The sequence below is a fragment of the Ceratosolen solmsi genome, unplaced genomic scaffold (assembly GCF_000503995.2).
Source record: "Ceratosolen solmsi marchali unplaced genomic scaffold, CerSol_1.0 scaffold58, whole genome shotgun sequence".
Taxonomy (NCBI): Eukaryota; Metazoa; Arthropoda; class Insecta; order Hymenoptera; family Agaonidae; genus Ceratosolen; species Ceratosolen solmsi.
Genome location: NW_011948447.1, coordinates 89,977 through 105,531, shown reverse-complemented (window position 1 = coordinate 105,531; position 15,555 = coordinate 89,977). Strand labels below are relative to the sequence as shown.

General features: G+C 22.9%; 2 protein-coding genes across 2 annotated transcripts; one reads left to right on the top strand and one right to left on the bottom strand.

The window, feature by feature from the left end:
- The first annotated feature begins 675 nt into the window (after positions 1 to 675).
- Positions 676 to 4,975, top strand: Rint1 (RAD50 interactor 1). The gene is made up of 11 exons (XM_011504620.1): positions 676 to 837; positions 915 to 1,153; positions 1,218 to 1,391; positions 1,677 to 1,811; positions 2,334 to 2,818; positions 3,475 to 3,640; positions 3,706 to 3,871; positions 3,953 to 4,179; positions 4,245 to 4,410; positions 4,493 to 4,626; positions 4,710 to 4,975. Exons 1-11 carry the CDS (start codon positions 712 to 714, stop codon positions 4,921 to 4,923), a joined length of 2,232 nt encoding a protein of 743 aa, XP_011502922.1. The 5' UTR covers positions 676 to 711; the 3' UTR covers positions 4,924 to 4,975.
- A 44-nt stretch (positions 4,976 to 5,019) lies between these two features.
- On the bottom strand, positions 5,020 to 15,544 carry Wdr81 (WD repeat domain 81). Its single transcript, XM_011504621.1, has 24 exons — positions 15,308 to 15,544; positions 15,076 to 15,238; positions 14,695 to 14,950; positions 14,443 to 14,605; positions 14,031 to 14,378; positions 13,221 to 13,421; positions 12,993 to 13,138; positions 12,739 to 12,929; positions 11,770 to 12,363; positions 10,752 to 11,178; positions 10,198 to 10,494; positions 9,969 to 10,120; positions 9,557 to 9,851; positions 8,674 to 9,059; positions 8,369 to 8,544; positions 7,862 to 8,139; positions 7,369 to 7,468; positions 6,820 to 6,997; positions 6,636 to 6,718; positions 6,275 to 6,538; positions 5,822 to 6,115; positions 5,522 to 5,671; positions 5,336 to 5,442; positions 5,020 to 5,251 (listed from the first exon to the last, which is right to left on the bottom strand). Exons 1-24 carry the CDS (start codon positions 15,542 to 15,544, stop codon positions 5,020 to 5,022), a joined length of 5,718 nt encoding a protein of 1,905 aa, XP_011502923.1.
- Positions 15,545 to 15,555: the final 11 nt, after the last annotated feature.

Genomic DNA, 15,555 nt, shown 5'->3' with positions numbered 1-15,555 from the left:
AAAATCAGAATCATATTTTTATTTTTAACACTTACAATAAATCATTAAGCTGCATTTGTTGAAGATATAGTCACATTTATGGTTAAATGACTTACATTGATTTATTATATAAAATGATATATAATTTTATAAAATTATATTAGTAATCCTAATTATATTGATTTTATTTAAAATATTACAGAATATATTCATGATTAATTGTACTTAGAAAGTAAAAATGTTTAAAATAATTCTTTTATATAAAATAAAATTGATTTAGCTTAATCTAAAATTTGTTAAAACAAGTATATACGTGTACATTTCAGAATTAATATATTTTAAAATTATTAATTCATATTGTTAACCTAAACAATCAAAAACTAAATTATCATATTAAAATTATCAATAATTTATAAAATTCAAAAAATTATGTGAAAGATATAAAAACTTAAATTTTAAAATTTAAATTGAACTAAGAAATTCGTTTTCTATAAATAACATTCGATTTATAGATTTTATACAATTGAAATGTATTTTTATTTATCTATTTCGATGTTTCCGTCGTTTAAATTTGTATTGTTTAGTTGTCGATAAGAATCATGGAATATACAAAAGAATGAATGTATTAAAAGGAAACCAATTGTCAATATTTATTGAGCAAGTTGCATATTATGTAAAAATATTAAGTATATAAAGAAGAATTTATAAAATATAATATTTTAGGAATATAAAATGGATGTTAAGGTTAAGGTAATTGAAATGTTCAATGATAAGTTAGGATATGTATTTAATAATTTTAAAATGATAAAAGAAATGCATACTAATCTTGAACATAATAAAAATAAAGTTGAAGAATATGTAAGTATATTCTATTAAATTATTAAATTGTCATATATGCTATTAAAAAGCTATTGTTAAGAAATATTTATGTCTAGTTATCTTTGGCTTCTTCAGAAGTACCATCAAGAATCCAAGAAACCATTAAAGAAGTTAATGATATCATGAAATCTGCAGATAGGTTAAAGAAAAGTTGTGAATTCATTTGCATCAATATAAAAAAAAAATTAGAGCAAGAAAATAAAATCTGTGAAGTACAAGATACTATTGATGATATTACTTATTTAGCAAGATTATTTTTATATTTGCAATTTGTTCAATTTATTGAAGATATAAGGTAATCAAACCAATTATTAAAATATGTGTAGTATTCATATAAAAATAATATTTATTATTTTCAGTGTAGAATTAGAAGTATCGTTAATTTCTGGAAATGATGAGGCTTGTGTTTCATCATATGTCATTTTAAAAGAATCTTGTCAAAATGTTCAAATTTCATTATGTACAAATTTGAAAAATTATATAAATAACACTCTACAATTTTGGTATAATCAAATTAAGAAAAACTTAATTGAGTACGTAGTCAAATTAATTTCATCAATATTTTAAGTAAAGAATGTATTTTTAATTTTTTTATTATTATTTTTTATTATTATTATTATTATTATTATTATTTATTATTATTATTTTTTTTATTAATTTTATTTATTATTTTAATTAATTAATTAAATTAATATAATTTAATATAATATAATATAATATAATAATATAATATAAATATAATTAATTAAATTAATTAATAATAATAATTATTATTATTATATAAAAATATTATTTTAATAATATTTTTAAATACATAGGGAATATAGTGAAACATTAAAAACTCTTAAGTGGCCTTTTTGTGGAAATAATTCACAGGCCATAAATACGCATACTCAAGAGTCTATTACCAGATTTAAAATAATAACACAACATTTGTTTCATTTACAATTGCCGTATCCTTTCAGTATAATTAATTCAAAATAATTTAATTTTTATTGTATATTGGTATTTTTAATTCTTTCAATTCAATTCGAGTATCATAAAATTAATATTATTTTCACATAAAAATATGAAGTATCATTTTTTTTTTAATTATATAAGTTAGTTAAAATATTGAATCTGAAGGTTTGTTTAAATATAAATTTATGAAACATTCACATTTTTTTAATAATTTTTATAATGAAATCTTGTTTTAATATAATGTGATATGAATTTTTATATCCCGGTATTAGTGTAAGTACTGATTGTCATATACAGTATATATTTTTTATATTTGGTTAAAAATTTCATTTAAAAAATTGTTTTTAATAATCCGTTAATAGAAATAAAATTAATTATAATGCCTGTATAATAACTATTCTGTAAAATTATTCTAAATTTATTACTTAAGATTATGATCAAAGGCTTAATTAAATTTTTATTTAAATTTTTGAAAAAAAAATATCAATGTATTTGATTCTTACAAAAGATTGTAGTGATAATATGATTGATAAAAGATCATCAGAGTTTTTATCTAGTTTTTCAACAGTATGCTTACCAGTAGCTTTACTTATTCATCCATTAAAACAAAGATTTTTATATCATTTTACTGGTATTAAGCAGACAAACAGGCGAGACAAACCTGAATGGTTTTTTACACAAATATTAACTTGGATTAAAAATCATTCAGAGTGGCTAGAAAACATTGTTCAGCCGGTAGCTGATGCAGCTGGATTAAAGAATATAAATATAAAAGTAGAATTTATGAGGGCACTGGTGTCACTAGCAGTTGAAAAATTAAATTCTGAACTTTGTATTGTTCAATATGATGACTCTTTATTTGCTCATACTGTCGATGAAGCACTTGGTTTTGAGAGAGAACTAAAAGGTATTCTTTTATATCCATCTGCAGATCTTGCTATTGTTTTTGTCTTGACACAACCACAATTTTTTATTAAATGGATCACAATGGAAAAAAAATGTAAGTTACTATAAAAGTCTTATATAACAGTGATGCTATAATAACTTTATTTATTTTTAAGGAGTAATATTTTTATTAAGCACTTCTTAAACAATTAAATCATAACACAACAATAATTCATTAATATAAATAGACTAATAATTTAATTTATTTTATTAACTAATAAACATTTTTTTAACAGTATGTTCATTATCACTGATAATGTTTCAATATGCTATTAAAGATTAATAATAATAAAATATTAAAAACAATATTTAATTTAAAATTTCTGTGTATAATTTTTTTTATTTAAAAAAATTTTGAAGATGAATATATTATAGATTCTTCTTCCCTATTATTTCTTATTTATATCTCCTCTATATTTAATTTATAGATTCAATATGTACTTATTTATTTATTTAAAAAATATTAGAAGTATTATAATCATTTTACAATTAATTTTATAATTATTTTAATACATTCATTTAGATATAAAAAATTGAGATACTATTATTCCTTTTTAAAGATTTATTTCATTACGTAATCACTATTTAAAATGATGTATTTAAATAAAATTTACATTTTTGTCAAGTATATAACAGTTTATTTAAAAACTTATAGCATTAGTATTTAAAGTTAATTAACTACGAGTCTTCCATTTTTTAATATTCTATTAGATGCTACTGAAAAAATGGATGCGATATTGAGTTCAGAGACAGCTTGGTCTAGATTACCAGGTTTTGAAACAGATGAAATGAAAGTTACTGAATGTTCGGAAGCATTCTTGATACTTTTAAGTACAATTTCTGATAGATATAACCATTTACCTCAACCAGGTCATAGGTAGTAAATAAAATATTTAATTTAATAAAAAGAAATTAAACAAATTTTAATATCAAATTTTTTAGATTACAGTTTTTAGATTTACAATTAGAACTAATAGATGATTTTAGAGTACGATTGTTACAATTACTGCGTGAAAACTACAAAGATCCTCTTTTATCTTTAATGCCTTCAATTCTGAATACACTATATTATGTTTCTATTGTACTTCAAAATTGGGGTATTACTGTTGTATGTAAAATATAAATTATATTATTTTAATTAAAAATTATTACTAACATTTAAGTATTTAAATTATATTGTAATTTTTAGCCATTTTTAAAATTATATTTTTTTAAAAAACAATTTGAAAATTTTGGGACAATAATGCATGATGATGCATTCACAAAACCTTTAGTAGATGATAATGAACACAATTTAACTGTTTTTGATGAAGTTATAAGTCTTTTGCAACGATTGGAAAAGAAACTTATGATAGAAATTGGTGATTCAGTATTTGCAGAAATAACTGCAAAAAGTAAATTATACTGCAATGAAAAGTATTGTCTTTGTTAACTATAAAAATACTACAAATTAACTTTAAATAATAAATGGTTTTCTTTAGATGGTTTGCAATGTCATCAGAAAAAGATGTAGTTTCATTATCAATAACTGCAAGTGGTTGCTCCATGTTTCAAGAAATAGTTAACCAATTACATGCTCTTCACAATTCATTAGCATTACCTTTATTTGAACAATCATGGCAAAATTTAGCAATACGATTGGATCAAGTAATTTTTTCTTAAATTCAAAAAATATATAAATGGTATTTTTATGTTATTCATTTAATTTTACTTTTTATTATTTTTGTAGTACTTATTAGATGAAATTATTCTTCGAAATAAATTTAATACTGGTGGTGCATTTCAACTACAATTTGATATTAAAAGAAATTTACTTCCGCTTTTTGGTTTATACACAAATAAAATTGAATTATATTTTGCTCTGTAAGAATAATTTTATTTTATATATACATAGATATAACATTATTTTAACAAATTTGATTGATATTTTTAAAAATATTTATTAGGACTGTTGAAGCTTGCATTTTGTTAAATATGTTACCAGGTGCAGCTTTTCTTTTAATAGAAACTTTAGAAAATGCAGATGAAGACACAAGAACTGAAATTTTAGCAGATGTTAAAATTCAACAGCTAACATCAAATACTGCACTAAAAATACTTAAAACTAGAATGGATATAAATTACAGATCACAAGAACAAAAATCTTTTGAGATTGATTAAATTTTGTGTACACATTAAATAACATTACATAAATTCAAATTTTATCTTTACATGCAGGTACATTTTAATATTTAATATGTAAATGTGTTTTATATCTCAGCATATTAAATTTATAATACCATTATCTGCTCCTAATAATAAAAGTCTATTTAACGGTAGAATAGACATTGCAGTTAATACACCTTTAAAAGTATCTTGACGAAGTTTTGAAAAAGAATAAGTTACAGAATCTTCCAATGCTGAATGTACACCTATTCTATTTGCAGTTGTTCCTGATATGAGTTGTTGTTCATATACTGCCATGCAATGTATTGGTTCTGTCACACCTCTGTAAATTAAATATTAGAAATATTTTAATTTTCTACTAAAAACTAGAAGCTCTAAAATTTTAATATAAATATGTTTAATTTACTTTAAATAAAACTTCAATTTTCCATCTATTGCGCTCCATACTGCAATGGTTTGATCAAGAGAAGAACTAATTATTGTTGTTTCATTCAATGCCTCCAATTGAAGAATCTGAAAACAATAGGCACGGTGTATAATTCCATTAATTTAAAAAGTTTAATTATGTAATAATTTAAAGGTTAATCTTTACCTCACATTCATGTCCTTTCCAAGACGTAATTATTAGCCCAGTACGAATATCCAAAATTGTAAGAAGTCCAGAAGTTTGTCCAAGAGCAACCCAGGTACCACTTGGAGCTACTGCTATGCATCTAACTAAGCCAGTAGGATTCATTGATACCTACAAATTAAAAATGCTAACAAAAAAATTATAACACAAATAAAAAATGCTTCTTTAATACTAATATTGTAAAAATAATATAATATATTGTTTAATTTAGAGATTAAAAAATTTCGATCTTCTGTTATTACAAAATCATAAAAAACAAACCTTCATTTCGTTAACATATTGAAATGTTCTACAATCAATGACTCTTAGCATTATATCTGCAGTGGCAACAAGAATTGTCATAGAAGGAGCTGGATTTGCAACTAATACATTTACTGGTGTTAGTCGAGACGATTCAGGACAACCTAAAAAGGAGCCTATAAATGGATCCCAACAATGAATGGATCCGTCGCAAGTAACTGCATATCGAAGAGATTCCAGAAACGTTAAGGCAAGAATGGATTTTTTGTGACCTCCATATGTATATTGACAGGAGGATACAATGCTACCATCTCCCTATAATTTTTTATTTAATTAATATTATCAATTCCAATGAATTTAAAAATTATTTGTATAACTTAATACAATTCCCAATTATGATTAATAAATAAATATAACATTTCTTTATAAATTTATCAATTGTTAAAGATATTTAAATTTCTACTATTATCATACTTGACTTCTTAAACTCCATAACTTAACCATACGATCTCGAGCGCCACTCATAAAACTGTTTTCATTGTCTAAGGCATATAAACATCTAATACTATTAGTGTGACCAGTGAATGTTTGAAGTTTTATTTGTTTGATATTAAATTTTGTGTCCTTGTCTGATCTACCAATTTCATGTTCCCAGTAAGCAAGCCAATTTCCTCTAAGATGTCGTCCTGTAGATGAAAAAGAATTTGACTCTTTGATCATTAAAGAATCATTCATTGTCTGAAATCATAGAATCATAAACATAATCCAAATCTAATCCAAATAAATTAGTACATAAAAATATTTTGAAAAAAAAAAGAGTATATACTGAACCTACCTGTACTTTAATTTTGTTGCCAATAGTGGATATTTTACCAAAGCCTTTGGTATTGCAATCCAAAAACGTTTTATTTTCTGAAGCTTAATAAATTTTATAACAATTGATAAAAAAATTAGTTTTTCATATACGTTTTATAATAATCAGAAATTATCTATATAGAAATACTAGTAATGTAGCTTACGAATACTTGATGACGCTGGGAAAAGTAATTCTTGTTCAAATTCGTGAAATAAATCTCTTATAAGTTGATGATCTTTAATTAATTCCTCCATAATTTCATCACTTAGCAGACGATAAAATGTTACATAGGCTCGGTGAGCTAGTGAAGCTGAGAAAACTTCTTTCAATTCTTCAACTGCCTATGTAAACACCATAAATTTAATTTGTTGAGTCATTATATATAATTATACTGTTATAATAAAATAACTTATTATACAGAAGTATATCATTCTCACTAAGTAAGTTAACAAGAAATGTACAAAAAATTAAATCAATTTTGATTATTAATCAATTTTAATATTTATATTAATAATAATATATTTACGTTTAAATCCATTATTATAGACATGCAAATTGAATTTAACTTGAGAGAAAAAATGATCAAGATCAATGACTATGGCTCTAAACATTGTTATTATTGAATAGTTTTAGCTCTATATATGAAAGCAGTAAACATAATATGTTTATTTTTATGTATATATTCTAAATATTTATAATAATATTAAAATACCTTATTTGTTTTGGAGTTTACATTATTTGTAATTTCTATCATTGAAGGTGAAAATGAATTGATTTCAGCAATATTTACGATAGATTTTTTATGAAGCTTACTAAAAATAAATTTGAAAAAAATATATTATATTAACTTATATTATAAATTATATTGAAACTTTTATTATAAAATAAATATAGCATGTGTTTTATACATGCTTATCTAATTGTTAAATTCAATATATTTATAATGAGTGATTCAATATTATTAAATATATTTTAAAATTACTATGTATTTTATATAAAAATAATTTATAATCTTATATAATAAAAAAAAATTTTAAACCACAAATATTTTATATAAATGTACTTTAAAATGTACAACATGTATGTTATATGTAAATATTAAAATTAATTTAATTTATTCTAATTGATTAATACTTGATAAACATATGTATAATGAATTCAATGTACATTTAATAAGAATACCAAATATATAAAATTGCAATTACCTTAAAAAGTTATTTTGTTTTAATGTATTTGACTGTGATTCATTTTTTTCAGGTTGCTCATTATTGAAAACTTTATCAAATGCTCCAAAGAATCGTTGAATGGGTACAGTTAAGTGATTTTTTGCCATTACATTTCCCAAACGCATTATTAAAATAAATAAAGCTTCTAAATATTTATTTGTTAAGACAAAACGCGCTGTTGCTCCATTTGGGAACATAAATTTACTAGTTGAGAATATCCGAGCAATAGGTAATAAGATTGATTTTACAATTCCTTCCTATAATTAAAAAACTATTTTAAATATATAATAATTTATGCTTTTATCAGTGATAGTGTAGCAACATTTTTTTAAATAAAACTTTTTATAACATATATTCAATATCATTTAAAAAATATATAAAAATATATATATATTATTATATTGTATTATGTATATTATATATATATTTGTTTTTTTTTTTTTTTTTTATTGAAAATATATAATCAAGTATTATAAGCACACAAACATGAATAATATCCATAAGTGAAGAATCTGTTAGATAAGGAATAACGTATATAAGTAAAATTAGACATGAAATAAGTCCTCCTTCTAAATTTGGCGTTAATTTACGTTTGCATTGTGCCACGAGTTCAGTCATATGAGAAAAATATTGCAAAATAATTGTATGTTCCCCATATAAACCTAAAAATCAAAAATTTTATTTGTATTTGTAGTTACTTTAATATAATATTAATTATTATTATAGAATTAGAACATCACAGTATCCATTGATTATAAATAAATATATAATTATTAATTTTATATATTTACCAACAATAGAACCTAGACACTCAAGAACCTTTGCAGCATTGGCATCACCTGAAAGCTTTAACCTATTTGATTCAAAGTCATCAGAACGTTCACCATTATCAAAACTCGGTACAAGATTCTCTTTTGAAAAATAACAGAGAGTTAACATTTTTAAGAGGTTGCGTGATAAATAGCGTGATGTGAGTACGGGTCCAAGTCTGTGAGACAACCAAATGACAGACTCAGCACTCATCTCTGAGGCTGAGCATTCAGTGTAAATAAATCGACGATGTTTCTTCATTTCTTCCACGTTGTGAATTTTCTTAGTGCCATGTAATTCGTCTTCTTTTCGAACATACAAAAATGAAGATTCTGGTTCAACAAAGGTCTTATCTTCTTTACCAGCACTATTTAAATTACAGACAATGATAAAAAATAAACTATATCATTACGATAGTAAACATTTTATATTTATTTTTTTATTTTCGAAAACTAATATTGCAGTATTATAATTTAATATTATACAATATATAAATTATATTTTAATACTATTATAAAAAAACATAGTATCATAATTATTATTTCTTAAATATAATTATATTAATTTTGTTATATTTTATTTAAATTTATTTATATATTTAAATGAAAATACTTAATTTTTTTAGTGCTATAATAATTTTTAATGTTATACAGAATTATATGGTTTATAATAGTATTATAAAATTTTCCATATTATATTTTTAATTTGAAACTGTACTACAATTAAAGCTAATTGATTATTATTTTATAAAATATATCATAATTATATACATTGGTTATTCATTGAAAAATTTTGTAAAACTGAAAATCATTAATAAAAAAAGTATTAAATATATTAATAAAAGTTATATTTAAATTTTCTGACCTCGATTCATATTTGGAAGAGTTGTTTGTATCAGTATAAAAATTGAAAAACGTAAGATCCTCATTTGTACTTCCTACTTTACAGCAAATACTATTAAATTCTGATATACATTTTCCAGTGGAAATATCTGTTTTAGGAATAGAAATTATAGAAGACTTTGCATTGCTTACGACAGATACTTTTGATTCACATGAAAATTCTTCAATCTCTTGAATAAAGTTGAAATTTAAAGTTTCAGGTGTATGAATATTGGACGATGATAAGAATATTTCCTCGGCTTCCATTAGACAAACACCTGTTTAGGAAAACAATAAAATAATTAATGATAGTGATAGAATTATATAGATAATGAAATCAAATAGGTTAAACTTGTAAATATTAAGAAATTTTAAATTATATAAAACATGTTTACCATCACTATTTTCAGGAACACCATGAATTTTTCTATCTGAATTTAATTCATTTAATACAAGAAATATATGTTCTGATTCAACAGAAGAATCTTCATCTAAAGGAGAGAGAACCATATCTATATCATTAGTGCTGTCAGTTAAATTACAGTCTCTAAAAATCAAGATTAATTTCATGTACATATTTATAATATATTTATATTATTTTGAAGTATATTTTTATTTGCGAACTTAAGTATTCCAGCTTTATCCAAATTTAAATTTAGAGATCCAGATAAATGATTTCTATAACCACCAACAGCTTCTACAAGAGGAGTAATAAAATTTTCTAAAAAGCATTTTAAGCCCAAACGAACCATTAATTTTAGTAGAAAACTCCTATGATACAATCTTACAGACTTGAATTTTGTAACTAAATTTCCTGGAAATATATTTGCGAACGATAATTTATCCATAAGGGAACCTCTATCATACATTTTCATTATCGGAACAAGAAATGTTTTAATAGTTCTTCTAGGACCAAGTGCTCTGTAAATGTTATAATTATTAACATAATCATACAAAATACAAAAATTAATAAATGGTTTTTAACAATATTTTTTAAAAATAAAAATAAAGACTTCAAAATTAATTTACTAACATTAAAATAGCATAATTTAATACATTTTCAAAATCTGTGCAAATACATTTTGTTTCATAATAAATTTTGAAATTAAGATTGTATTATTAAATTTTGTATTTTATAAAATCAGAAAATTAATTTTTATTAATGACAAATATATTACCTGGCAATAGGGTCGAATAAATACCAAGCAGCAAGTACTGAACTTAGTGGCTGTTCAAAAATTTGCTTCACATGAGGAACTATTAACTGAAGACTCGTTTCCGTATTTAAATGATCAAACAGAAGTAACTTCTCTAGCTCATTGGCAATAGCTTTAACTTTACATTCGTTGATCTTGCAAAGAAATATGATTTTTGTTCTTTCCATACTTCGATCGTCATCAACGGTTTGCGTGGCCTGATCTAATTCCCGCGAAAGATTATTATACTCTTGTATCATTTCTACAACACTATATAAATAATGAAAATATTTTGAAGAAGGAAACAGAAAACCACAAAGAAGTGGTTGAAGTATTTGGTGCGCTGAGGGTGGTGGTAATCCCATATTCGTGATCGTTGGATATCGGCAAATGCCGACATTATTTTGATCTAATGGAGTATAACTTATATTAGAAACCAGTAATTTTAAGAAATTTCACTGTAAGAAACAATTCTAATTATAATTAAATGGTGGTCATATAAATATTTAGAAAACTATCTTACCAGCTCATATTTAAAAAAATTTTTTATTTATAATTATTTTGGTCATGCTATATTAATCTTTTATCCGACATTTAATATTTTGTTTTTATTTTCTTCTTATAATGATTTCAACGAAAAAATAAAATTTTTTTTTATAAATATATCTTGAATATTCAAAGCATAATTAATAAAAGGATTAGTTGTTTTTGTGACTGTTAAAAATTTTTTAAAGCATATTAATTAATCATTTTAATGAATTTCAAATAAACCATATCAAATTAATTATTATTCATAAAATTATATTTCTTTTTAATGAAAATTAATATGATGAGTTCAAATGTAATTAGTAATTTAAACTGAAATATTCTATTTCAATATTTTTTTAAAGAAATTTTTAATTTGAATTCTTACTTATTATAATTCTTTCAAATTAATTCTAAGAATTTCAAAAATTTATATAGCACCATAAAATACTTTGATTAATACTGTACAACTCACCAAAACCATTTCCATTCTCTAAAAAATCGATGTTATAGCTTTTAGGAATGGTATCAATTTTTAATAATAACATAGCAGCATTCCGTATGCATTTTGGTAGAGCATTAGGTGATTTTTTAATAATATTTAAGTTTGCATTCAGGCGACTATCAAATGATATTTTTTCAATTTTCCAAATAGATCGGAATTTTTCAGCAAGAAATATTTCAACAATCAAACAACCGAGTACCTGATGTTCATTTATTCTAGCTGTAACTACAATTTGTTTTTGATTTGGTTTGTTGTCGGCGGACGTTATTCTTGGCTCGTACATTTTATGACTGACTTTATTTATAAATGTGTGACTTGTTTCAACTTGAAAAATAATCGAAATTGGATTGTAATCTTTGGGTAGAAAAATGGGATGTTCGCTCACTTTTTCTTGTTTCATATTGTCATCAAAAAGTGGCAAAGAGCTGCGTGAACGACTAAGAAGACGACTGAATGTTAATGGTGACGAACGCGTTGCATTTGTTACTGTCATTATTTGTGATTCTTCATCACCCGAACTTTGATGTTCATTATTTATATCTTTGACAATAAGATAGTCACTACCTTTTGTTACATGAAAAACATGTGAATTATAGTTTATATATATACATATTAAATATGAAATTTCAATTACAGTGATTTTATTATTTTAAGGTACAGTTAATATTTAATTTAGGAATAAAATGTGATTTAAAATAATTTAAAATAAAATGTAATAAATTTTTATTTTAAAGGCTATATTAGTTAAAAAAAATATATACATATAAATTCTTGAAAAATGAATAAAAATATAATAAATAAAACTGAGTTTTAAATTTACAAAATTGACAAAAATTCATTAACTTCTGGAGTCAAACCTTTTAGTTTCTATTCAATATATTTTTATTATTATTTGTATTTTTTAAAGAAACATTTTATTTTGAATAAATTAATACTAACTTGACAATTTTTCATCTATTATAAAACTGTGTAATCTAGGAGGAATTTTATTCCAATATGCAGATTGTACAATTTTTTGAGGATGTGGGTTAGTAAATAATTGTACCACACCAAAATTTGAAAGATTTGTATGATTATCTACAAGATGTAAACAAACATTTTTCGATTTTACAGCTGCTAATCCTGAAAGCCTATAATAAAATTATGAATTTATGATTCATTTGTATTGTAACATTTAAATTTTTCTTTTGTACTTATAACCAAAAGTTAAGTCAATCCAATGATGTAATCGTTCAGAAACATAAGAACTTTCTAAAGACTCATAATGTTTTTCAATAAAATCTTCTGGAGAACTTGCCCAACTGGGTATTTCTAAGTCTGGTAAATCCTCATGAATAGACTATAAGTAAAAAATTTAAATAAAAATAATTTTTTATTAAACTGTATATAAATAAAATAATATAAAAATAATAATTCTGTACTTTAAAAACATTTGGATCTGTAAAAAATTGTGGTATGCACTCATCAGGACTCCAATCATACAATCTTTGAATGGATGCAGGATATTCACCAGGTACCCATAATGGACGAACATGTTTACATAAAATAGACCTTGAATAACGTCTTGAAAGATAAACATAATAAGTTATTTCTGAAAGTACATCAGACACATGATAACCAACCTTAAAAATAATGTATTTATTATTATTATTAGAGAATTAGTATTAAAATTAGTATTATTTAAAATGGAAATTAAAATAAATTATAAGTCAATTCAAGAGTCGAAATTTGTTAAAAAAAATAATTAAATTCTTAAATAAATATTCAAAAAATATTTCTCATTCATATTAGATCTAATTATATTAGAAAGTATGTTAAGTGAAATATAATGCTTTTGTTTCATTTGAAATTATTTTTTAAAGGAGTTAAAAAATATTTATGCTTTTTGATTTATTCAATCATATAAATTATTAAATTCTTCTAATTTTATTTAATAAATAATCCCTCAATAACTTAATCTAAATTATTATTTTATTTAAAATACACAAAAACATATCAATAGAATATATGTCAATATTTTTGAAATTCTAATTTTATAAGTTTTGTTAATCACTATATTTAATATTACTATTTAATTTAATGAACATTTATTGCTTAAAATATTTTTCAATAATTGAATCAAAAGTATTTACTTTTTTAATAGTATTTTATATTTTGTAATATAAAATTTTTTAATATAAAATATAATAAATAAAATCTTGTAATTATTGTACAATATTATTATGAATTACTTCGGTTGATTCAGGATCAAAAGTGAGATCAAGTTGTCTATCTCCTTTATTTAATCTAAATTTAGATTTTGTAAAATCTCTCCAATTCTCACCACATCTTGATGAAAAATCTGTTACCCATGGCATTACATGATGGCAACTAGGATCTCCATATCTTTTACCAGCCAAGTCATTTAAAGCAGTTAAGTAATCGAAATTACTCATTTGACCATGCAACCACATTTCACATAAATCAGTAATATTTAAATTTGTATCATTCTTTAGGTTAAATTTTTTATTGGATATACTTTTGTCATTACTATTAGATTTCTCTATTATGTGAAGATTATCATACAAATTTGGTAGTACCTAACAATAATAATAAATTTTAACAATGTATAAAAATGAAATAATAAATCACACTTTTACAAACCTGAATATTCAGATTATCCATTATTAAAATATCAGAAAGCGTAACTTCACCTAATAATAAACCACAGTCATGTAAATCTCTAGATAATCGAAGAAGCTGATATGTAAGAAAAAGTGGCTTTGCATAACTTGTGGATATTGCAGCAGGACTGTAGGTTACACATCTAATAAAAATTAATTTTATTAATTCACAATATTGAAATTAAAGTATATGGTAATAACATTTTTATTTATATAAAAAATAAATATTTACTCTCTAAGAGAGTATTTTGTAGTTTGTTCATAAAATATTATGAATGCAGATTCAGTTTCTATTGCTATTATAGCAGGTAATAAATTACAATGTGTACGACCACAGACAGGAGCCTTAATAAGTGTCAAATTATTTTCTAGAAATTGAATTATAGTACAACCATACATACGAGTTATTATTTCTTTCATTAATTCTACATCACTTGTATATTCAGTTACATTTATTTCTTCCTGTTGATCCAATGTAGTCCAAGGAGCTTGAAAATTAAATATTTGTACAAATAATAATAGTTCAAACTATAAATTAATAATATTTTTATAATTGAATAGATTTAGTAAAACACTTATGTAACTATATTATTTTCATAAAAAATACTCTTACCAAAATATTTCTTATAAAAATCTTTCCATACATTTTGATAATTTGTTTTTGATACATAGTGTAATACCTCTGAAAATGTTAACTCAGTTTCTGTTTTTAAACTAGACAAGGTACATCTTTCTATTGGTAATGTAACTGTATTTTTATATATTTTTTTGTAAACCTATAAGCAGCATCAATCTTTATATTAGGTCTTATATTAAAATTAAATGTTTTCATGTAATTACGTTACCTTAATATAAACTCTTAACCATTCTGTTCCTAACTCATCTAATGAAGGTTGTGCAGCTATTTCATCTGGATTAAACTGATCATGAGTTATAAATTCAACAGGATTAAGATGTAAAAGACTAGATAACCATTGTTTATGTATAGTGGCACAAATTTTATCTTCAGTACAGATTAAATATTTTTCTGTAATTTTTAATTCCTTTTTCAAGATATTTATACTTGGAGTTTGTTCATTCATTTTTGTAATTA